This window comes from Dipodomys merriami, unplaced genomic scaffold, assembly GCF_024711535.1.
Source record: "Dipodomys merriami isolate MVZ:Mamm:240054 unplaced genomic scaffold, mDipMer1.0.p SCAF_48, whole genome shotgun sequence".
In the NCBI taxonomy this organism is placed as follows: domain Eukaryota; kingdom Metazoa; phylum Chordata; class Mammalia; order Rodentia; family Heteromyidae; genus Dipodomys; species Dipodomys merriami.
In genome coordinates, this window is record NW_027206046.1 from 3,904,607 (window position 1) to 3,927,521 (window position 22,915).

General features: G+C 45.3%; 1 protein-coding gene across 2 annotated transcripts; it reads left to right on the forward strand.

Annotated features, from left to right (window-relative positions):
• Positions 1 to 24: 24 nt before the first annotated feature.
• On the forward strand, positions 25 to 15,867 carry Ciao2a (cytosolic iron-sulfur assembly component 2A). 2 transcript variants are annotated; one of them, XM_069995201.1, is made up of 5 exons: positions 30 to 358; positions 5,049 to 5,213; positions 7,335 to 7,384; positions 12,381 to 12,426; positions 15,417 to 15,867. In XM_069995201.1, exons 1-5 carry the CDS (start codon positions 235 to 237, stop codon positions 15,512 to 15,514), a joined length of 483 nt encoding a protein of 160 aa, XP_069851302.1. In that variant the 5' UTR covers positions 30 to 234; the 3' UTR covers positions 15,515 to 15,867. The 2 variants fall into 2 exon arrangements, with proteins under 2 accessions (XP_069851303.1, XP_069851302.1); XM_069995202.1 differs by lacking the exon at positions 7,335 to 7,384 and having other exon boundaries at positions 25 to 358; positions 15,417 to 15,505.
• Positions 15,868 to 22,915: the final 7,048 nt, after the last annotated feature.

The following is a 22,915-nucleotide window of genomic DNA, read 5'->3' on the forward strand; positions in this document are numbered from 1 at the left end:
CCGAGCAAAGCATGCTGGGACATGTAGTCCCCGTGGTTCCCCTTTCCTAGGTGTTTTTCCTTTCCTCCTGTTCTTCTCGGTCGAGTCCCGCCTCTTGACTTCCCTCAGAACCCTTTCCCCAACTCCTAAGTCATTTTTGAAGATCGGGAAGTTGATAAACCGCGAGGCCCGCTGCTGCTGAGAGACGGACGGTGGCTCGGTTGGGACAGTCGCCAGGGATGGCGGAACGTGAGGATGGAGCGGGTGTCCGGGCTGCTCTCCTGGACGCTGAGCCGAGTTCTGTGGCTCTCAGGCCTCTCTGAGGCGGGAGCTGCCCGGCAGCCCCGGATCATGGAAGAGAAAGCGCTAGAGGTTTATGGTAATTGTCTCCACAGCAGCCGCTCTGGGTGGTTAGTAGTCGAGGCGGCGCAGGTCCCCGAGCTGGGGGGTGGACGCTGGGGTTTTGCCGGGTGTGGTTGGGATCGTGGGAGGCGCCCCCGCACCCCTCCACTCCAGGGAGTGTCCTAAGACATGCAGAATGTAGAACTTTCTAGAGTTCGGTCTCTTCCTAAACCTGGGATGCGTTGAGTCCGGAAGTCTTCCAGTTTTATTCCCCTGTCTGTCCCATGTCCTCTAGCATGCCCAAGGGTGGGCACAGAGGGCTCCCCGATTGCCAAGCTTGACCCTCCTTGCTTCTCCAGCGTCCTGCATCGTTCCCGCCACTGCTGAGGGTACTGCTGGGTAGGCTGGGTCGTGGGCCGAGTAAGGAGTAACCCAAGGTCACCACCTCCCCCTCTTCCCCAGAAGAGTCAATAAGGAAGTGGATAAAATGGGGCTTCCATGGGCTGGAAAGGTGGCTCAGTGGTAAGAATGTTTGCCTTGCATGCTTGAGGCCCTGGGTTCGATTCCCCAGCACCACAGAAGCAGAAAAAGCCGGAAGTGGCACTGTGGCTCAAGTGGTAGAGCGCTAACCTTGAGCTGAAGAGCTCAGGGATGGCGCCCAGACCCAGAGTTCAGGCCCCACCACCGACTAAAAAATAAATAAATAAATAAAATGGGCTTCCTGGAAGCAAGGTCTCAAATAGTCAAGCCAAATGTTACATAGGTATACATACCCCCCTCCCCACACACATTCTCTCTCTGTATTAAATATTCTCTATTTCTTGGGACTATCTTCATTGTACAGATAAAGAAGCAAAGATTTAGGATCCTTGAACAACTATCTGCAGATCACAGTGTCAGTGAGGAGCTTAGCAAAAACCGAACTTGTGATTCCAAATGTATGAACTTTTCACTACATTCTCTCTCTCTCTCTCTCTCTCTCTCTCTCTCTCTCTCTCTCTCTCTCTCTTCCTGTCTTTGGCCTTCTGTCTCTCACACATTTGGTATTACTTCATATTTTGTGGACTAGCGATCAAATATAGAGCCTTGCATATACTACCCTGTGCTCTACAACTAAACTATACCCTTTGACCTGTTTTTGAAAACTAAAAAGATTGGCTGTTACATTAAGTGATCTAACCATAAGATTACAATTTGGGTAAGGATTTCAGGCCAGTAGAGAAAGCCAAGCATGTTGAAAACCTTGGGGTTAAATCTAATGTACCTTTCCCTTGGCAGAAGCAGAACTTAGCACCAGTCTGATGATAATTTCAAGGGTGTTGATCTCCACACATTCCTGTCCTGCCAGACCTTTGTCTTTGCTATTTAGGAACTTGCAGGACACTGGGGATACAACTTTGGGAGAAAGATGATTCTAGTCCTCAGACTTAAATTGAGGAAGCCACGTGGTAGAGATTGATAGGTGGAGGTTGGGAGGATGGCTGTTCTTTTTTTTTTTTTTTTTTTTTTTGTCGGTCGTGGGGCTTGAACTCTAGGCCTGAGCGCTGTCCCTCAGCTCAAGACTAGCACTCTACCACTTGAGCTACAGCACCACTTACGAGGATGGCTGTTCTAAGTCAGCTAGGGCAAACAAGTTCATGAGACACCCTCTAACCGAACAAATTGAGCTTGAAGCCTGTGCCTACCATCCAGCTTCAGAAGAAAGAGGAACCAGGAGGGTTATGGGCAGAAATGGGCTCAGCAAAAATAGACTGTCTTAAAAATAACCTGGGCAAAAAGGCTGAGAATTTGACTCAAGTGGTAAAGTAAACAGGAAGCCCTGAATTCAGATGCTGATTACTAAATTGAGAGGGGTGGGAACCTATATATGCAAATATAGTTTGCAGTAGATCATGAGCAGATCTAGAACAAGAGTTACAGACCTTCAGAGGAAGAAGAGAAGTTAGTCTTTGGCTGGCAGGCTCTGAAAAGACTTTGAAGTCTCTTGAGTTAGGCCTTTGAGAATAATTGGGACCTGGATGTTTAGAAAGTCTGCAGACATTCTAAGTTGAGGAAATTAACACACAAATAATGGAATGGCAAACAGGGTAGGGTTTGTAGTTGCAGGTGGAGATCTGGTTGAACATTGTTTTGGATAGTAATTTGGGATTAGATATGAAGCTTTTTCTTTCTTTTTTAAGTACCTGGGTTTTGAACTCTATCTCACACTTCGTAGATAGGAATTCTACCATTTGAGCCACACTCTCAGCTGTTTTTGCCTTTTGTTATTTTTCAGATAGTATCTCATGTTTTTGCTTGGGGCCCATCCTGACTACATTCTTTCTACCTATGTGTTTTGTTTTTATAAATTGCTGGGATTATAGGTTTGCCACACACCCAGCTTATTTGTTGAGAAATGGTTTTAGTAACTTTTTGCTTGAGCTAGATTCAAGGCTATAATCCTCCCAATCTCCATCTTCACCTCTACCTTCCAAGAAACTACGATTATAGGTGTGCACTACATCTGAAGCTTAAATATAAATGAGGAATCTTTAAAAACAGTGCTTTTTTTTTTTTTGAAGTTTGAGGACTCACTTAAAAAAGCAACTGTGTGTGTGTGTGTGTGTGTGTGTGTGTGTGTGTGTGTGTGTGGGTGTGTGTGTGGGTGTGTGTGTGGGTGTGTGTGTGTGGGTGTGTGTTGGTCCTGGGGCTTGAACTCAGGGCCTGGGTGAGTCTCATGGACTTTACTGCTTTGGCTGGCTTCAAACCATGATTCCCAGATCTCAGCCTCTGAGTAGCTAGGATTACTAGTGATAGCCACTGCCACCCGACTTTTTTTTTTTTTTTTTTGGTTGGTCATGGGGCTTGAACTCTGGGCCTGGGCACTGCCCCTCAGTTCTTCAGCTCAAGGCTAGTGCTCTACCACTTGAGCCACTGCATCACTTCCAGTTTTCTGAGTGGTTAATTGGAGATAAGAGTCTCACAGACTTTCCTGCCTGGGCTGGCTTTGAACTGTGATCCTCAGATCTCATCCTCCTGAATAGCTAGGATTACAGGCGTGAGCCACTGGCACCCAGCTCCTTTTTTTTTTTTTTTTGAAAGAAAGAAATGTAAACTTCTCAAATTACTAGAAAAGCTGAGAAGCTTAATAAGAAGTGAGATTTAGTTTCAGAGCTTAGTGGCAGACAATAAAAATAATACCACTTCTATAAGAATTCTGCAGGGACAAGGCCTAGGATAAGAGGCAGAGAACTCCTTTTCAAAAAGACCCATTTTCGTAAATCTCTCAATCCCACAGTTCCATGAAAAAGAAGCTTTATCCTTTTTCCTGCCTATATTTTCAAATCCCATTTCTATTCAAATAGTAAGTTCATGAGACAGCTTGCGAGAAGATAGAGGGTTTTTTTTTTTTTGGGTCCGGTCGTGGGGCCTGAACTCTGGGCCTGGGCGCTGTCCCTCAGCTCTTCAGCTCAAGGCTAGTGCTCTACCACTTGAACCACAGCGCCACTTCCGGTTTTTTTTCTTTTTGCTTATGTGGCGCTGAGGAATCGAACCTAGGGCCTCAGGCATGCAAGGCAAGCGCTCTACCACTGAGTCAGCGCTGAGCCACCTTCCCAGCCCCGAAGATAGAGTTTTATTGACTTGTTTTTTCATAGCTATATTTCAGTTCTATAAATAGAACAAAAAACTCAGGCTTGAGAACATGAAGCCTATCCTACATAAAATTCTTCTCTTTTTTTCTGCTTCTGTGTTTCTCTTAGCATTTTCCTCTTCATGCTTTTCTATAGTTATAGAGAAGGAATTTTGTTTTGTTTTTGTCAGTCATGGGGCTAGAACTCTAGGCCTGGGTGTTCTCTCTGAGCTCATCAGCTCAAGGCTAGTGCTCTACCACTTGAGCCACAGCGCCACTTCTGGCCTTTTCTGTTTATGTGATGCTGAGGAATCAAACCCAGGGCCTCATGCATGGGAGGCAAGCACTCTACCGCTGAGCCATGTCGGAATTTTTTTTTTTTTGGTCATGTGGGGCTTGAACTCTGAGCCTGGGCGCTGTCTCTGAGCTCTTCAGCTCAAGGTTAGCACTCTACCACTTGAGTCATAGTGCTACTTTTGGTTTTCTTATGGTTTATTGGAGGTAAGAGTCTCACAGACTTTCCTGCCTGGGGTTGGCTTTGAACCAAAATTCTCAGATCTCAGCCTCCTGAGTAGCTAGGATTACAGGCATGAGCCACCGGCACCTGGCTGAAAAGGAATTTTTAAAATAAACTATTTATTTATTTATTTTTTGGTCAGTTGTGGGGCTTGAATTCAGGGCCCAGGTACTGTATCTGAGGTCTTTTTCTCAAGGCTAGCACTAGCTCTACCACTTTGAGCCACAGCTCCACTTCTAGTTTTCTGGTGGTTAATTGGAGGTAAGAGTCTCATAGTCTTTCTTTTCTCAGATCTCAACCTCCTGAATAGCAAGGATTACAGGCATGAGCCACTGGCACCTGGCTTAGGAAATCTTGTCCTGAGCTCCCAATTTTGCTTTTTCACTCAAGGCTGGTATTCTACCATTTGAGCTACACCTCCACTTCTGGCTGAGTGCTGGTTAATTAGAAGTAAGAGTCTCATGGACTTTTCTGTCTAGGCTGGCTTTGAACCACAATCCTCAGATCTCAGCCTCCCAAGTACCTAGGATTATAGTTGTGGGCCACAAGCTCCAGGCAGAATACCCATATTGTAATACTTTGTCTCTGATGACCCTTTAGATTTGATTCGAACTATCCGGGATCCAGAAAAGCCCAATACTTTAGAAGAACTGGAAGTGGTAACGGAGAGTTGTGTGGAGGTTCAGGAGATAAATGAAGAAGACTATCTGGTTATTATCAGGTTCACACCAACAGTACCTCATTGCTCTTTGGCAACTCTTATTGGTAAGGTTGTTTGTGTATATTCTTAATTATAAGTGTGATACTGATCTCAAAAAGGGAGCTTTATCATCTACCACTTTATGATTTACAGAGTATCTTAATGTAATCATCTATTGTAGTCCTCAGGATTAGCCTGTAGAGAGTTAAAATACTCTTGTCATTGGGTGCTATTGGCTCATGTCTGTAATCCTAGCTACACAGGAGGCTGATATCTGAGGATTGAGGTTTAAAGCTAGCCCAGCTAGAAGGTTGAGCTGTGGCTCAAGTGGTAGAGTGCCAGCCTTGAGCAAAAAAGCTCAGGGATAGTACTCAGGCTTTGAGTTCAAAGCCCAAGACCACCACCAAAACACAAAACAAACTAACAAAACAGAAAAACCTCTTGCCTTCATTTGGTAGCTGTTTGGGGTTTTTTTTTGTTTGTTTTTTGTCGGTCATGGGACCTGAACTCTGGGCCTGGGTACTGTCAGCTCTTCAGGTCAAGGCTAGCGCTCTACCACTTAAGCCACAGCAACACTTCTGGCTTTTTCTGCTTATGTGGTACTGAGGAGTCGAACCCGAACCCAGGGCCTCATGCATGCAAGGCAAGCACTCTACCACTGAGCCACCTTCCCAGCTCCAGTGAAGCACAAAGTTTAATTGAGCTGCTTAGAGTCAAGCTGAGAAATGGTGAATTTGAGATTCAAATCCAAGTCTCCTGACTCCAAATGTGTGTCTCCCCTAGTTATACCACATTACTTTTTTTAGGTACATGTGGCCATGGTTACTGGGCTGGCTTTGAACCATCAGATCTCAGCCCTTGAATAGCTAGGATTACAGGTGTGAGCCACTGGTGCCTAGCCATGAGGGTCTTTGTTTTTTGTCAGTCCTAGGGCTTGAACTCCAGGCCTGGACACTGTCCCTGAGCTTCTTTTTTTTTTTTTTTTTTTTGTCGGTCATGGGACTTGAACTCTGGGCCTGGGCGCTGTCCCTCAGCTCTTCAGCTCAAGGCGAGCGCTCTACCACTTGAGCTACAGCGCCACTTCCGGTTTTCTGGTGGTTTATTGGAGATAGGAGTCTCACGGTCTCTCCTGCCCGGGCTGGCTTTGAACCGTGATCCTCAGATCTCAGCCTCTTGAGTAGCTAGGATTACAGGAGTGAGCCACCAGCGCCCAGCTTTCCCTGAGATTCTTTTGCTCAAGGCTAGCACTCTACCACTTGAGCCACAACAGCACTTCTGGCTTTTTCTGTTTATGTGGTAATGAGGAATCAAACCCAGGGTTTCATGCATGTTAAGCAAGCACTGTACCTCTAAGCCACATTCCCAGCCCGAGGCTCTTGTTATTTTTATTTTTTTTTTGCCAGTTCTGGGGCTTGAACTCTGGCACTGAGTGCTGTCCCTGAGCTTCTTTTGCTAGCACTCTACCACTTGTGCCACAGCTCCACTGCCAGCGTTTTCTGAGTTATTTATTCGAAATAGGAGTCTTACAGACTTTCCTGGGCTGGCTTCAAACCACAATCTTCAGATCACAGCCTCCTGGGTAGCTAGGATTATAGGAATGAGTCACAAATGCCCAGCTATGTGGCTCTTTTAAAATGGCACATCTAGGAGGTGGCACTGTGGCTCAAGTGGAAGAGCAGTCACCTTGAGCTGAAGAGCTGAGGGACAGCGCCCAGGCCCAGAGTTCAAGCCCCATGACTGACAAAAAACAATAAAATGCAACATCTTGTCCTCTTGTGGCCATTCAGTAAAGGTTAGTAAATTAATTTTTCCTTGCTTGAAGGTTAGTTGATGAAGCAGGAAAGGCCCGGCTTTTTTAGTATTTCTGGGTTCCAATCCTATCTCTGCTATTTTACTGCCTGAGTAGCCTTGGGATAGGTTATACTGTGACACTGATCTCATTGTTTGTAAAGTGGGGTTAATAATACCTACATCACTGAGTTATGAGGAATATGTTAAATGACGTATGATATTTCCTAGCATAGTACCAGGCCTCAAAGGAGGCCTAGACTGGATTGAGCAAAGCTTTGTCAACTACTTATATTCCCTCTGGACACAGACACAGCTGTGTGCTTTCTCAGGAACCAATTAAGCAATTAGGAGAGATAAAGAGATAATTGGAGGTTGGTTTTGTTTTTCCTCCACAGGGTTGTGCTTAAGAGTAAAACTTCAGCGGTGTTTGCCATTTAAACACAAGGTAAGAGATGTTTTATTATCTCAAACCCAGAGCCACATGCAAGCTAGCCCAGTGCTCCAGCACGGAAGTATGTCCTAACCTATTCAGTTGTCTTTTCTAACTGCACTGTTGAGATCTGTCATATTATATATAATTCAGATATTTAAACTATACCACTCAGTAATTTATTTCTTTTTTCTTTTTCTTTTTTTTTTTTTTTGTTGGTCATGGTGCCTGAACTCTGGGCCTGGGTGCTGTCCTTCAGCTCTTCAGGTCAAGGCTCTACCACTTGAGCCACAGTGCCACTTCCAGCTTTTTCTGCTTCTCTGGTGCTGAGGAATCGAACCCAGGGCCTTATGCATACAAGGCAAGCACTCTACCACTGAGCCACCTTCCCAGCCTCTCTTTCTTTCTTTCTTTTTTTTTTTTTTTGGCAATCCTCAGGCTTGAACTCAGGGACTGGGCACTGTCCCTGAGTTTCTTTTGCTCAAGGCTAGCACTTTGCCACTTGAGCCACAGTACCACTTCCTACTTTTTCTGTGTATGGGGTACTGCAGAATCAAACCCAGGGCTTCATGCATGCTAGGCAAGCACTCTACCACTAAGCCACATTCCTAGCCCCATAAAGAATGCATCTTTACTTCCCTTTTTTGGGGGATGGGGGGGAGGGCAGAATCTGTTCTGGGAACTCAGTGCCTGGGCAATCCCTGACCTCTTTTGCTCAAGGCTAGCTGTCTACCACTTTGAGCCCAGCGTCACTTCCATTAATTTCTAATATATACACAGAGTTGTACAGGCATGATTATAATTAGTTTTAGAAAGTTTTCACACCCTACATCCCTCAAAGAAATCCTGTACCTAGGCAGGCATGGTAGTGCATGCCTTTGATCTTAGCACTTGGGAGGCTGGGACAGAAGGATTGAGTTTGAGACCAGCCTAGGTTACAAAAATAAGAAAGGGGAAGTGGCGCTGTGGCTCAAGTGGTAGAGCGCTTGCCTTGAACTGAAGAGCTGAGGGACAGCGCCCAGGCCCAGAGTTCAAGCCCCACGACCAACAACAACAACAAAAGATGAAGATGATGAGAGGGGGGAACAGGAGGATAAAAGGGAAAAAGGGAGGGAGGAAGTAAGAAGAAAAGGAAGGAAGGGAGATCAGGAGAAAAGGAGGGAGGAGGGGCCAGGAGCTAGTGGTTCATACCTGGATATCTGGGAGGCTGAGATCTGAGGATCATAGTTCAAAGCCAGCCTTTGAGGCAGGGCGGTGGCTCATGCCTATAATCCTAGCTACTCAGGAGACTGAGATCTGAGGATCAATGTTCAAAGCCAGTAAAGCGAGGCAGGAAGTCCGGGAGAGTCTTATCTCCAATAAACTATCAGAAAACCGGAAGTGGCACTGTGGCTCAAGTGGTAGAGCGCTCACCTTGAGCTGAAGAGCTGAGGAACAGTGCTCAGGCCCAGAGTTCAAGCCCAAAGACCAACAACAGTAACAACAAAAAAACCAGCCTGTGAAGGAAAATCCACGAGATTTTTTTCTCCAATTAATCACCAGAAAACTGGAGGTAGTGCTGTGACTCAAAGTGGTAGAGTTCTAGCCTTGAGCGGAAGAGCTCAGGAACAACTCCCAGGCCTGGAGTTTAAGACCAACAACTGACAAAAACAAAAATGAGGGAGGAAAGCTGGCAGGTAACAGTTACTCCTCACCTATTTTATCTCTAAATTTGCCAATTGTGGACATTTTATTTTAATACAGTTTTACATTATGTGGTCTTTCATGTCTGGCTATGACTTAGAATAATGTTTTAAGCATTCATGTTTTAGCTAGTACATGCCAGCGCTTCATTCCTTTTTGTGTGTCTGTGTGTGTGTGTATGTGTGTGCACATTCTTGTACTGGGCTTGAACTCTCAAGGCCTTGTACTCTTGCTTAGCTATTTATTTTATTTAGTGGTTGTGGGACTTGAACTCTGGGCCTGGGCACTGTAATTCAGTTCTTCAGTCCAAGGTGAGCACTCTACCACTTGAACGGCAGCGTCACTTCTGGTTTTCTGGTGATTAATTGGAAATAAGAGTCTCACGGACTTTCCTTCCCTGGCTGGCTTTGAGCCATGATCCTCAGATCTCAGCCTCCTCAGCAGCTGGGATTACTGGCTTGAGCCATTGGCATCTAGCTCCTCCATGCTAGTGGGCATGAAGTGATGTTGCATTGTGGTTTAGATTTGCAATCTCTGGCAGCTAATCGTGTTGACCATCTTTTCATATGTTTTTTGGCCATTTATATATCTCTGCAGAGCTGCCCACATCCTTTGCCCAATTTTTAATTTTTTAGTTAATTTTACTGGTGCTGGGGTTTGATTCAGAGCCTCCACATGCTCACCCTGTGTCCTACCACAAAGCTACACTTGTTACTGCTAGGGTACTGGGGCTTGAACTAAGGGTCTCATGCTCTTGCTTGACTTTCTCACTCAAGACTGACACTTGAGTCATTTGAGCCATACCTCTATTTCCTGGTTCTTTATTCTAAAAACAATTTCCTTGTCAGATACATGATCAGCAAATTTTTGTTCTCATTTTGTGGGTTGTCTTTTCACTTTCTTTTTTTTTTTTTTGGTCCGGTCGTGGGGCCTGAACTCTGGGCCTGGGCGCTGTCCCTCAGCTCTTTAGCTCAAGGCTAGCACTCTACCACTTGAGCCACAGCACCACTTCTGGCTTTTTTCTTTTTGCTTATATGGTGCTGAGGAATTGAACCCAGGGCCTCAGGCATGCAAGGCAAGTGCTCTACCACTGAGCCACCTTCCCAGCCCCTCTTTTCACTTTCTTGATGATATCTTTTAGAGTACAAAGTTGTTTTTTTGGGAGGTGGGGGGTTTGGTGGTACTTGTGGGGCTTGAACTTAGGGCCTGGGTGTTGGCCCTGAGCTCTTTTGCTCAAGTCTAGTGCTCTACTTGAGCCACAGCTCAAATTCTGGCTTTGTGGTGGTTAATTTGAGCTGAGTCTCGTGGACTTTACACTGCAATCATCAGATCTTAAGTTTTCTGAGTAGCTAGGATTGCAGGCAAGAGCCATTGGTGCCTGGTATGTTCTAACTCCAAGTATATTTTTCATCTTCCTTCTTGGTTTGTCAGCTTCTTGAAGTCTGAGTTTCTATATGATCCAATTGAATTTTTTCTCTTGTGATTTTACATAGTAAGAGCTCAATAAATGCATGTTGAATATATTAATGAAGGTTTATACTCATGGTCCTAGTATTCTCAAATATAAATGTTTCTTTCACATAATATGCTTTCTTAGCCACTGGATTTGTGATAGTGGGTTTTTGTCGAAAGCTCTTGTTTTTGGAGACTGGGTAATTTGTAGGGCTGCAGCAAGGCCAGAAGGAGTAGCTTAACCAACATTATACTTGAAAATAAATTGGGCAAGTTAAAGGAGAATGAGAAAAAGAGAATATTGAAACTGTGTTGTGACTCATTTTTGCAAAACAAGAAATTCAGTATTGTGTGTGTGTATGAGTATGTGTAAAGTACATTTGGAGTATGTGAGTATAGAGAAAATGTGGAGGGAGCTACACTAGATCATTAATGTGCTTTCCTGGGGATGGGGTAGGAAGAGTAGTACACAATGATTTGGAAAGAAGTCAAGTGCAGGGAAAAGTAAAACAACACTTATAATGTCTCATTCTTATAAAATTATATGTACATGTCATCATAAAGAATTCCATGGGCTGGGTGCCAATGACTCATGCCTGTAATCCTAGCTACTCAGGAGGCTGAGATCTGAGGATTGTGGTTCAAAGCCAGCCCAGGCAGGAAAGTCCTTGAGACTCTTGTCTCCAATAAATCACTAGAAAACCAAAAGTGGCACTGTGGCTCAAGCAGTAGAGCGCTCGCCTTGAGCTGAAGAGTTAAGGGACAGTGCCCAAGCCCAGAGTTCAAACCCTATGACTGACAAAAAAGAATTCTGTGGGAAAGTGCTAGCGGCTCAAGCCTATACTCCTAACCCCTAGAAGCCTGAGATCTGAGAATTGAGGTTTGAAGCTAGCCTGGGCAGTTAAATCTGTAGACTACCATCTAATTAGCCAGCAAAAAGCTAAAAGTGAAGTTGTTTTTCAAATGACAGAGCACCAGCCTGAGGCCAAAAAGCCCAGTAAGAACCCAAAGCCCTGAGTTCAAGCTTCAATACCAGCACAAGAAAGAAAAAAAAAAGAGTTTGATGCAAATGCCTCCTGCAGGCCTTCCCCAGTTACCAGAATACTTTTCCCTTCAGTCCCTTCAGAAGTACGGGAGTGGTTTTTACTAAGCCTTAGCTATTAGAAATAAGATGTAGATTCTCATCTTTAGATTCTGCTACTGGGATTAAATCTAGGGCCTCATGATCTTGCCTAGGTTTTTTGTTGTTTGTTTGTTTGTTTTTCTCAAGGCTGGTGCTCTACCACTTTCACCATGCTAAATAGCTTTTTGCTGTTTAGTTGGAGATAATAGTTCCTTGAATTGATCTGCCTAGGTTGGGTTATAACAGTGATCCTCATATCTCAGCCTTCTGAGTAGCTAGAATTGTAAGCTTAAGCCGCCAGCAACCAGCCGATCCCTAGATGGATTGATTGATTTAGGTGCTGATCCTGGGATTGAACTCAGGGGCTGAGTGCTCTCCCTGAGCTTTTGTGCTCTATTGTTTGAGCCATAGCTCTACTTAGGGCTTTTTGGTAGTTAATTGGAGATAGTCTCACAGACTTTTTTGCCCGGGCTGGCTTTGAACCCCAGTCCTCAGATCTCAACCTCCTGAGTAGCTAGGATTACTGGCATGAGCCACAGGTGTTCAGCTTCTCTAGATTCTTGAGTCCCCTGGATCTTCTACTGGATCTTCTACTTCACTCTGTTATTTTAGAATTCCTCATGTTTTTGTTTTGTTTTACAATACTGAGGTATGAACTATGTACCTTGTGATTTCTAAGCAGGTGCTCTATCACCTGAGCCATGTCCCAGCCCTTGCTCTAATGTTTTGTTTTTTACTGTTTTTCCTTCCCAGTTGGAAATCTACATTTCTGAAGGAACCCACTCAACAGAGGAAGACAGTAAGTGAATCAAATATTACAAACAGCTTAAGCTAGTAGGTTATTCTGTCAGCCTTAGACCTCACTTGTGAAGATTGGGGAGCTATTAGTTATTAGCTCTTCCTTCACATGCAGAGAAACAAGGCAACGAGGGAAGGTATTTCATTGGGACTCTGGGTGAACTAGAGTCTACCAGTACTGACTGGTTCAGGCAGGAGGCTACCTATCTGTGAAGAAGCTCTGTTCTTTCATAGCAGGTTATGTACTTGAATTTGAAATTGCAGGGCTAGCAAGTAAAGTCCTAGGACATCTTGGGTAGGAGCTGTCTCTCTGAGCAAACAAGTTACAGTGGGAGTGAAGAACCTTTTTTTAGCGGGGTGCAACTCAGGAAGCTGAGATCTGAGGATCACAAGTCCCTGAGACTCTGATATCTAATTAACCCCCAAAAGTCTGAAACTGGAGCTATGGCTCAAGTGGTAGCTTGCTAGCCTTGAGCAAAAATATACTCAGCAACAGTACTCAAGTCCTGACCAAAAGCCCCATAACAAGCACACACACACAAAAAGAACCTTTTTGTAAGACCTCTGGCCTGCTGAGTGAAATTAACCATTTAAAAATCATAGAGGGGGGAGTGTAGTCGTGGGGAGTGTAGTCGTGGAGATGGGTGGGCAGGGATGGTAGGGTTTGAAAAACAAAGGAGGAAGCAACAATGCTTGATAAGAAATGTACTTATTACCTTGCTCATGTAATCATAGCCCCTCTGTATGGTATTTTCACAATAAAAAAACCTTATTAAAATAAACAAATAAAAATCACAGAGGAAGTAGAGGTGTTGCTTAAGTGGCACAATACCAGCCTTGAGCAAAAAAGTCAAATGGAAGCACAAAGCCCTGAGTTTAACCTCCCAGTACTCCCTCTGCCCCCCAATGCTGTGGCTTGATAAAGTGCCTGCCTAGCAAGCACAGGCTCTGAGTTCAAATCCAGTAATAAAAAATACAAAGTAAAAATCACAGAGGTGGGCTGTGCCACCTAATCTGTCATGTTACAAACAGGATTTTGTACAAAGGATGAACACAAATAATGAGAAATACATTTAAAATGCATGTTGTAGCCTGGTACCAGTGCCCACACCTGTAATCCTACTCAGAAGACTGAGATCTGAGGATGTGGTTCAAAGCCAGTCTGGGCAGGAAAGTCTGCAAGACTCTGATCTCCAATTAACCACCAGAAAACTGGAAGTGATGCTGTGACTCAAAGTGGTAGAGTGCTAGCCTTGAGTAAAAAACCAAGCAACTGCATAAGGCTCTGAGTTCAAGTCCCAGTATCGATACAAACACCAAAAAATGGCGTAACAGATTAAAAGGAAGAAATATGAACAGAAAATTCACACAAGAACAACTAAAAAAAAAGAACTAATAAACATGGAAATGTTCTATCAGTATTTATCAAGAAAATGCAACCTTCAACAATAATCTGGAGCCTTTTTTTTTTTTTTGCCAGTAGTAGGGCTTGAACTCAGCACTGTCTCTGAGCTTCTTTTTGCTCAAGGCTAGTACTCTTATCACTTGAGCCACAGTGCCACTTCTGGCTTTTTCTGTTTATGTGGCACTGAGGAATCTAACCCAGGGCTTCATGCATGCTGGGCAAGCACTCTAAAACTAAGCCACATTCCCAGCCCTTGCTTCTTGTTTTTAGTATAATATCCACTGTTGTTGGCAAACTGATAGGTCACGTTTTTGTTGATTATATAAATTTGTAAGTAATTCTGAGAATAATTCAGTTGTGTAAATCAAACCATACCATACTTAATATCCTTTGATCTCATAATTACACTTTAAATAATATGCCAAGCACTGGTGGCTCACTCCTGTAATCCTAGCTACTCAGGAGGCTGAGATCTGAGGATCTTTGGTTCAGAGGCAGTCTGGGCAGAAAACACGGTGAGACTCTTTATCTCCAATTAACCAGCCAAAAGCCAGAAGTGAAGGTTTGATTCAAATGATAGAGCCCCAGCCTTGAGCAAAAAAGCTAAGCCCCCCCCCAAAAAAAATAGGCTTAAGTGAAAACAAAATAAATACAAAAACAAAATGCCAAAACTGTTTTTCAAACTTTACTCAAGTGTAACTGTATAGAAATACATATTTGGACTGAGCGCTGGTGGCTCACACCTGTCATCCTAGCTACTCAGGAAGCTGAGCTCTGAGGATCATGGTTCAAAGCCAGCCCGGGCAGGAAAGTCTGTGAGACTTTTATCTCCAATAAACCACCAGAAAACCAGAAGTGGCGCTGTGGCTCAGGTGGTAGAGTGCTAGCCTTGAGCTGAAGAGCTGAGGGACAGCATCAAGGCCAAAGGTTCAAGCCCTATAAGCCACCAAAACAAACAAACAACAGCAACAACAAAACCCCACAAAAAACCATATTTGGACATCAACTGGAAAGAGAAATTAAAATGGTTGTGGAAATATTTTTCTCTTCACGTCTGCCTTCAGGCTTTGGGGATTGCACTGTTAGTAATTAGGTTCCAACAGCTTTTAAGTTCTCAAGCTCTCTCTCCCTGCCTCTACCCCCTTCTCCCTCTTTCCCTTTCTCCTACTCTCTTCCTCCCTGTCCCCTCTCCTTTTCCTCACCCGTCTCCCCTCCCTCCCCTTGGCCCCCTCTCTCTCTCCTCCTCTGTCTCTTCCTCTCCCCCCACTTTTTTGGTTCCAGTCCTGGAGCTTGAACTCAGGGCCAGGGTGCTGTCCCTGAGCTTTTTTTTGTTCAAAGCTGGCTGTCTACCACTTGAGCCATAGCTCCACTTCTAGCCTTTTTGGTGGCTAATTGGAGACAAGACTCTCACAGACTTTCCTGCCCAGGATAGCTTTAAACCTTGATCCTCAGATCGCAGCCTTCTGAGTAGCTAGGATTGCAGTCATGAGACACTGGTGCTCAGCTAAGCTCTTTAGCAGGCTAATACATTGTTTGGTGCTGCTTAGTGACATAATTCTGCTAACTTTTGTCTTCGTGTTTCATAGTCAACAAGCAGATAAACGACAAAGAGCGGGTGGCAGCTGCAATGGAGAACCCCAACTTACGGGAAATCGTGGAACAATGTGTCCTTGAGCCTGACTGATAGCTGCTTTAAGAGCCACTGAACTGTACTTGTTATATTTGTTTTACCTTTGCAAAATGTAAAAGACTCATGTTTAATACATAGGTGATTTGTACCTCAAAGTATTTTATAAAAGATTATTTCCAAACAAGTTTTAATTACAAGGTAGGACCTAATTTGTTCAGTAAATAACATCCTCAGGATTTGTAACACTGAAATGATCAGACAAACCTATTTTCTAGTTACTGTGTATAAGATGTGTTACTATTTTTCTGATACCCATTCTGATACAGCTACTTTTTGTGTCAAATATTACCATGTCTAAATGTATTCAGTTGAAATCATTATTCTAAAATAAATGATTCTTATAATGATTTGTCTTGAATGTTTTTCTTATCGAATTTTAAATCCTAGTGTGAATGTGAATTCCTAAAACATTCTTGCAGAGCTTTATTTTGCTATTAGATAGAATCAGATCTAAAAATCAAAAGATACTGTTAAAATCTGATCCTGAGCTGGGGGCTGGGGGTTCATGCCTGTATTCCTAGCTCTCAGTAGGCTGAGATGGAGGATCTAGTTTTGTGGGTAGTCAAACCGTAAGGCCAAATTGCCACCTTATTCTAATTCTGGACTAGGAGCTGTGTGACTCCAGATAAATTGCCTAACATCTGTCTTCATTCATTATCTGTCAATGGGAATACATTTGCTTATTTGTAGGGATATTGTGCAGAATGAAAGGTTGTTGAGCACAAGTCTGGGACTTAGTTAATGCTTTTTTATCTGCAAGTGGGGGGCGGGGAGGGGAGGAGGGAGTACTCTACTACTAAAGCCATGGCTCTAGTCCTTTGTGCTTGAGCTAGTTTTAATTTTTTAACTGGTTTTTTTTTTTTTTTTGCTACTCCTGGGCCCAGTCAGGGCCTGGGCACTGGCCTTGAGCTTCTTTGGCTCAAGGATAGCACTCTACCACTTGAGCCATAGTACCACTTCTATCTTTTTCTGATAATGTGGCACTGAGGAATGGAACCCAAAGTTTCATGCATGCTAGGCAAGCGCTCTACCACTAAGCCACATTCCCAGCCCCTCATGAGCTATTTTTTATTTTTATTTATTTACTTATTTTGTCAGTCATGGGGCCTGAACTCTGGGCCTGGGTGCTGTCCCTCAGCTCTTCAGCTCAAGGCTAGTGTTCTACCACTTGAGCCACAGTGCCACTTCAGCTTTTTTTTCTGCTTATGTGGTGTTGAGGAATCGAACCCAGGGCCTCATGCATGCAAGGCAAGCACTCTACCACTGAGCCACCTTCCCAGCTCCATATTTTTTTAAAAAATAGTTTGTACTCAGGATGTACTGCTATCCTATTTAAACTTATATTGGTTGAGATGAGGTCTTGCAAATTTTTGCCCAGATTGACCTTGAACCATGACACTCCCTATACTATGTGCTGAGTAGCTAGAATTTCAAACAAACTATTGCACCCAACTATCTATTGATTTAAAAAAAAATTTTTTTTTTTGTCGGTCATGGAGCTTGAACTCTGGGCCTGGGTGCTGTCCCTCAGCTCTTCAGCTCAAGGCTAGCGCTCTACCACTTGAGTCACAGCACCACTTCTATCTGATTGGCAGGAACTCACTACGTAAACCCAGGCTGACCTCAAACTCATGATCTTCTTGCATCCACCTCCCAAGTGCTAGGATTTCAGGTGGGAGCATACACTGGCTAGCAAATGCTTTATTAGGATTGGGAACCGAGGAGAAACTCCCCTGCCAATAAATTTCTTGGAAGCAACTAGTTTTTCCTTCCTACAGGGTGCAATGACTTAAGACAAACATTAGATGGCAGCAAAGCATGGCTCTTGAGAACTGCAACTTTGCATTCATTGTCCTGGTGTAAACCTCTTACAGCAGAGTGGACCCCTCAGGCTCCTTCCCAGAAGAGTGTGAACTTAGGTCAGTTGCTTCCTCTCTCTTAGACTCCTCCTCTTTCTATAAAATGAAGGTATGATCTCTAAGATTCCTTCAATTTTTGTTTTTGTTTTTTGGCCAATCCTGGGCTTGGACTCAGGGCCTGGGCACTGTCCCTGAGCCTCTGGTAGCAAGCACTCTACTTGATCCAGAGTGCCACTTCTGGCTTTTTCTGTGTATGTGGTACTGAGAAATTGAACCCAGGGCTGCATACATGCTAGGCATGCACTCTGCCACTAAGCCACATTCCCAGCCCATCCTTCTGGTTTTTTATTTCTTTTTTTTTTTTGGAGGTGGGGGTCCGGTTGTGGGGCCTGAACTCTGGGCCTGGGCGCTGTCCCTCAGCTCTTCAGCTCAAGGCTAACACTCTACCACCTGAGCCACAGCACCACTTCTGGCTTTTTTCTTTTTGCTTATGTGGTGCTGAGGAATCGAACCCAGGACCTCATGCATGCAAGGCAAGTGCTCTACCACTGAGCCACCTTCCCAGCCCCCTGGTTTTTGATTTCTAAAGACTAGAAGCCACAGAAAACTGGCTGGGAGTGGGGTGGTGTTTCCAAGAATATATTAGCAGTATTAGTAGCCACAGCAGTGTGGATTACATGCCTGGAATCCTGCCACTTGGGAGGCTGAGGCAAGAGGATTGTGAGTTCAAGACTAGCCTGGGCTATACACTGAATATATACAGAATAAAAACATTTTTAAGTAGAGTATCAGCCAGGTGCCAGAGGCACATAACTAATCCTAACTACTCAAGAGGCTGAGATCTGAGGATTAAGGTTCAAAGTCAGCCTAGGCAGGAAAGTCAATAAGTCTCGTATCTCTAATTATCCACCAAAAAGCCAGAAGTGGAGCTGTGGCTCCAGTGGTAGAGTGCTAGCCTTGAGCATGCACTCCTCCCCCTCCTCCCTTCCTCTTCCTCCTCCTCCTCTTCCTCCTCCAGCTTGAACTCAGATTCTGGGCACTGTTCCTGAGCTTCTTTTGCTCAAAACTAGCACTCTACCACTTGAACCACAGGGCCACTTAGGGCTTTTTCTGAGTAGCTTATTTTCCAACCGCCTGGGACTTTCCTGGCTTTCAACTGAGATCCTTAGATCTCAGCCTCCTGAGTAGCTAACAGGTGTGAGCCAGCGGCATTGCCTTACTCTACTTTCAAACTTAACTCAAACCTCTCTTTTCTCTCCAGGCCCCTCCCCAAGAAAGATACCTGACCCTTTTGTGACATTGGGCCTCAACTTCTCCCCATCTACTTGGCTCCCAAAGGTGATATTGAGTGAATAAGTGTGTGTTCATAGCCTAGAAATTCCCATCCTCTGAGCCGCCCTTCCTTTTTTCCGTCCTTCCCTTCCCCACCCTACCCCCATTCTGGTGGCAGGGTCAAGGTTGTGCTGAGTCCAGCAAGGCTCTGGTTGTGAAGCTACTGGGTCTCCTACTGGAGAAGCAGGAAGGTTGCAGGTCTGCTTCGCACCCTGGCCCTGTCTACTTGGGTGTGGAGAATACAGTGGGCTGGGCTGAGAAGTGAGGCCACCAGGTCACCTTTGGGAGGAGGTTCACCTCTGCTTTCTCCCCAAGAGTGGTCAGGTAGAGGAATCACCTGACCAGCTTAGTTCCTAAGAAAAGTGTCAGCACTGGGTCCCTTGTCCAGAAGCCTGCATTCCAGACTTTATCTGACACCAAGAAACTACTCAGGAGCCGGGAGCTGGTAGCTCACACCTATAATCCTAGCTACTCAGGAGGCTGAGATCTGAGGATCGCGGTTCAAAGCCAGCCAAGGCAGGGAAGTCCGTGAGATTCTTATCTCTAATGAACCACCAAAAAGCCTGAAGTGGATCTGTGGCTCAAATGGTAGAGTACTATCCTTGAGGAGAAAAAAAACAACAACAAAAAAACAAAATCCAAAAATGCTCTGGGACAGAGCCCAGGCCCTGAGTTCAAGTCCTAGGACTAAAATGTGCTTTTAGCATATCCCCACTGCCACTGCCTGCCAATTACTTCTTCACCAGTAGGCTTGTTTCCTTCAGCTCCTTCACTCAAGGCTAGCACTCTACCATACCTCCACTTTGAACGTTTTGCTGGTTAATTGGAGATAAGAGTCTCATGGACTTCTCCCAGGCTGGCTTCAAACCATGATCTTTAGATCTCAGCTTCCTAAGTAGCTAGGATTACAGGTACCCTCCTGAAGTCTATTTTTTAAATGATATGCTCTTGCTGTGTCAACTAGACTGGTTTTGAATTCTTAGGATCATGTCATCTTTCAATCTCAATCCCCTTGAGTATTAGGACCAGACAATAGAAAACAAGAGATGATCCCTTCTTTTATGATCCCTTCTTTTATGTGTGTGTGTGTGTGTGTGTGTGTGTGTGTGTGTGTGTGTGTGTGTTTGTCTGTCTGTCTGTCTGTCTGTCTGTCTGTCTGTGTGTACTGGTTGTGAACTCTAGGTCTGGGCACTGTCCCTCAGCTCTTCAGCTCAAGGCTAGTGCTCTGCCACTTGAGCCACAGTGCCACTTCTGGTTTTCTGGTGGTTAACTGGGAGATAAGGATCTCAAAGCCCAGGCTGGCTTTGAGCTGTGATCCTCAGATCTCAGCCTCCTGAGTAGCTAGGATTACAGGTGTGAGCCACTGGCACCCAGTTTAGTTTACAACTTTTTATTGGGCTAGAGATACCAGGTATTCTATGAGTTCAGAATGGACATTGTGTGGAATTTGAAGATAAGAAAAGTAGATGCTGCTGGGTGCTGATGGTGCACTCCTATAATTCTTAGTTACTTAGGAGGCTGAGATCTGAGGATTGAGATTCAAGGCCAGCCCAGGTGGAAAAGTCTGTGGTACTCTTATTGCAAATTTAACCACTAAAAAGCTGGAAGTGGAGCGTTGTTCAAGTAGTGCCAGCCTTGATCAAAAAAGAAAAGAAGAGAAAAGAAAAGAAAAAAGTGCAGGGACAGCACCAAGGCCCTGAGTTCAAGCCCCAGTACCAGTACAAAAAAAAAAAACCAAGAGTGGACACTGATCATAACTAAATTAGTGGAAAGGGAATGATAAGAAAGGATCAGGGGGGGCTGGGAAGGTGGCTCAGTGGTAGAGCGCTTGCCTTGCATGCTCAAGGCCCTGGGTTCGATTCCTCAGCACCACATAAGCAAAAAGAAAAAAGCCAGAAGTGGCACTGTGGCTCAAATGGTAGAGTGCTAGCCTTGAGCTGAAAAGCTGAGGGACAGCGCCCAGGCCCAGAGTTCAGGCCCCACAACCGGACCCCCAAAAAAAAAAAAAAGAAAGGATCAGGGGCTGGGAAGGTGGCTCAGTGGTAGAGTGCTTGCCTCTCATGCATGAGGCCCTGGGTTCGATTCCATAGCACCACATAAGCAGAAAAAAGCCGTAAGTGGCACTGTGGCTCAAGTGGTAGAGCGTTAGCCTTGAGCTGGAGCTGAGGGACAGCACCCAGGCCCAGAGTTCAGACCCCCATGACTAGACCTCCCCCAGAAAAAATTTTAAAAAAAAGAAAGGATCAAACCAGAAGTGGTGGGGTTCAGAGGAGAGAGGCATTTAACTCTTGGAGTACATCCAGGAAGTTTCCATGGGAGGTAAGACCTTGTACATTCTCTGAGCCTCAATTTTCTCATCTGAAAAATAACCCCTTGAGATGGGCACCTATGACTCACACTGCCAGTAACCCTAGCTATTGAAGAGGGTGGGATCTGAGGACAGCAGTTCAAAGCCAACCCTGGGCAGGAAAGTCCATGAGGTTCTAATCTCCAAAAAGCTGGAAATGGAGCTATGGCTCAAAGTGATAGAACTCTATCCTCAAGCAAAAAAAAGCCCGGGGTCAGCGTCCAGACCTTGAGTTCTAGTTCCAGGACTCCAGTTCTAGTCCCAGGACTCATGCCTATAACCCGTAATCCTAGCTACTCAGGAGGTTGAGATTTGAGGGTCATGATTCAAAGCCAGCCCCAGGCAGGAATGTTCATAAGACTCTGATCTCCAATTAACCAGCAGAAAACTGGAAGTGGAACTGTAGCTAAAAGTGGTAGAGTGCTCTGGAGAAGCAGCTTGTAGATGCTCAGCCCAGTTTTGAATATGCTATCTCAAGATAATTCCTCCTTTCAGCCCTCTAAGCCAGTGTCAGCCCATAAGCCTTTCTTGTTGAAGACCGGGACAGTGTGAAGCAGAAATGAATCACACGATGGGGTCATGAAAATTGTGTTTTGAACAATCAAGGCTGGGATGGCTTGTTATAAATAATTGGGTTGCTGATATCAACAGGGATGAGCCAGATTGTTAACTCTCCTCTCTGAAATTTAGGGATGAATGCCCTAGCAAGTAGTCTTTCTATTTCTTCCCCTAAGTGAAATATTTTTTTTGGGGGGGGCTGGTTGTGGGGCCTGAACTCTGGGCCTGGGCGCTGTCCCTCAGCTCTTTAGCTCAAGGCTAACACTCTACCACTTGAGCCACAGCACCATTTCCAGCTTTTTTGTTTTTGCTTATGTGGTGCTGAGGAATCGAACCCAGGGCCTCATGCATGCAAGGCAAGCACTCTACCACTGAGCCACCTTCCAGCCCCTAAGTGAAATATTCTTGTCTTGAAGCATGTCCACTAAACTTGGCCTAAATTCTATTTCCACTTCCTTCTCCCCATTTGCTCCCCCACTACTATTCCTTTTCGTCCCTCTGGGATCTTTTGGCAGAAGGAAGAAAGGAAGCTTCAAAGCTGGTGGCTCACTGTTGTAATCCTAGTTACTCAGGAGGCTGAGATCTGAGGATTGAGGTGCAAAGCCAGCCCTGGCAGGAAACCCCAATGAGATGATTGCTTCCAATGAACCACCAAAGAGCTGAAAGTGGAGGTGTGGCCCAAGTGGCAGAGCACCAGCCTTGGGTGTAAAAAGCTAAAGGACACCATCCCGGTCCCGAGTTCAAGCCGTGGTCCTCCCCTGCCCTCCACTCCCCAGAAAAAGGGAGGTTGAGCTATTGAACCACAGCTCCATTTCTGCCTTTTAGTTGGTTCATTCGACATTAAGAATCTCATGGACTTGCTCCCCGGGGCTAGCTTTGAACCGCGATCCTCAGATCTCAGCCCTCTTGAGTAGCTAGGATTACAGGAGTGAACCTTGGAGCCTGGGAAGAGTTGATGATGATTTGGGGGACAGTGCTCACTACAACGGTGCCAGGACAGATGAGGCCTGGGCCTTTCTGGGGTATGGCAGGTGTGTGTCCACTGCAGTCCCTGCCCTGGGGGAACTTTCCAGACCCATCCGTGAGGTGGGGGGGGGGGGAGATAATCTGACCAAGGGAAGCCTGGAGCCCTGGGGGTGCCCGGCCTCTGTCAGACCCCATCCACCTCCCCCTGCTCCACCCCACCCTGTGAGCCATACGCAGGGGGTTTCCAGCAGGGGGCGCCCCAGAACCCCAAGCCGGGCGGGCCGGACTCGCCTCCAACCCGGGGCCTGGGACGGGGCCCGGCCGCTCCGCCCC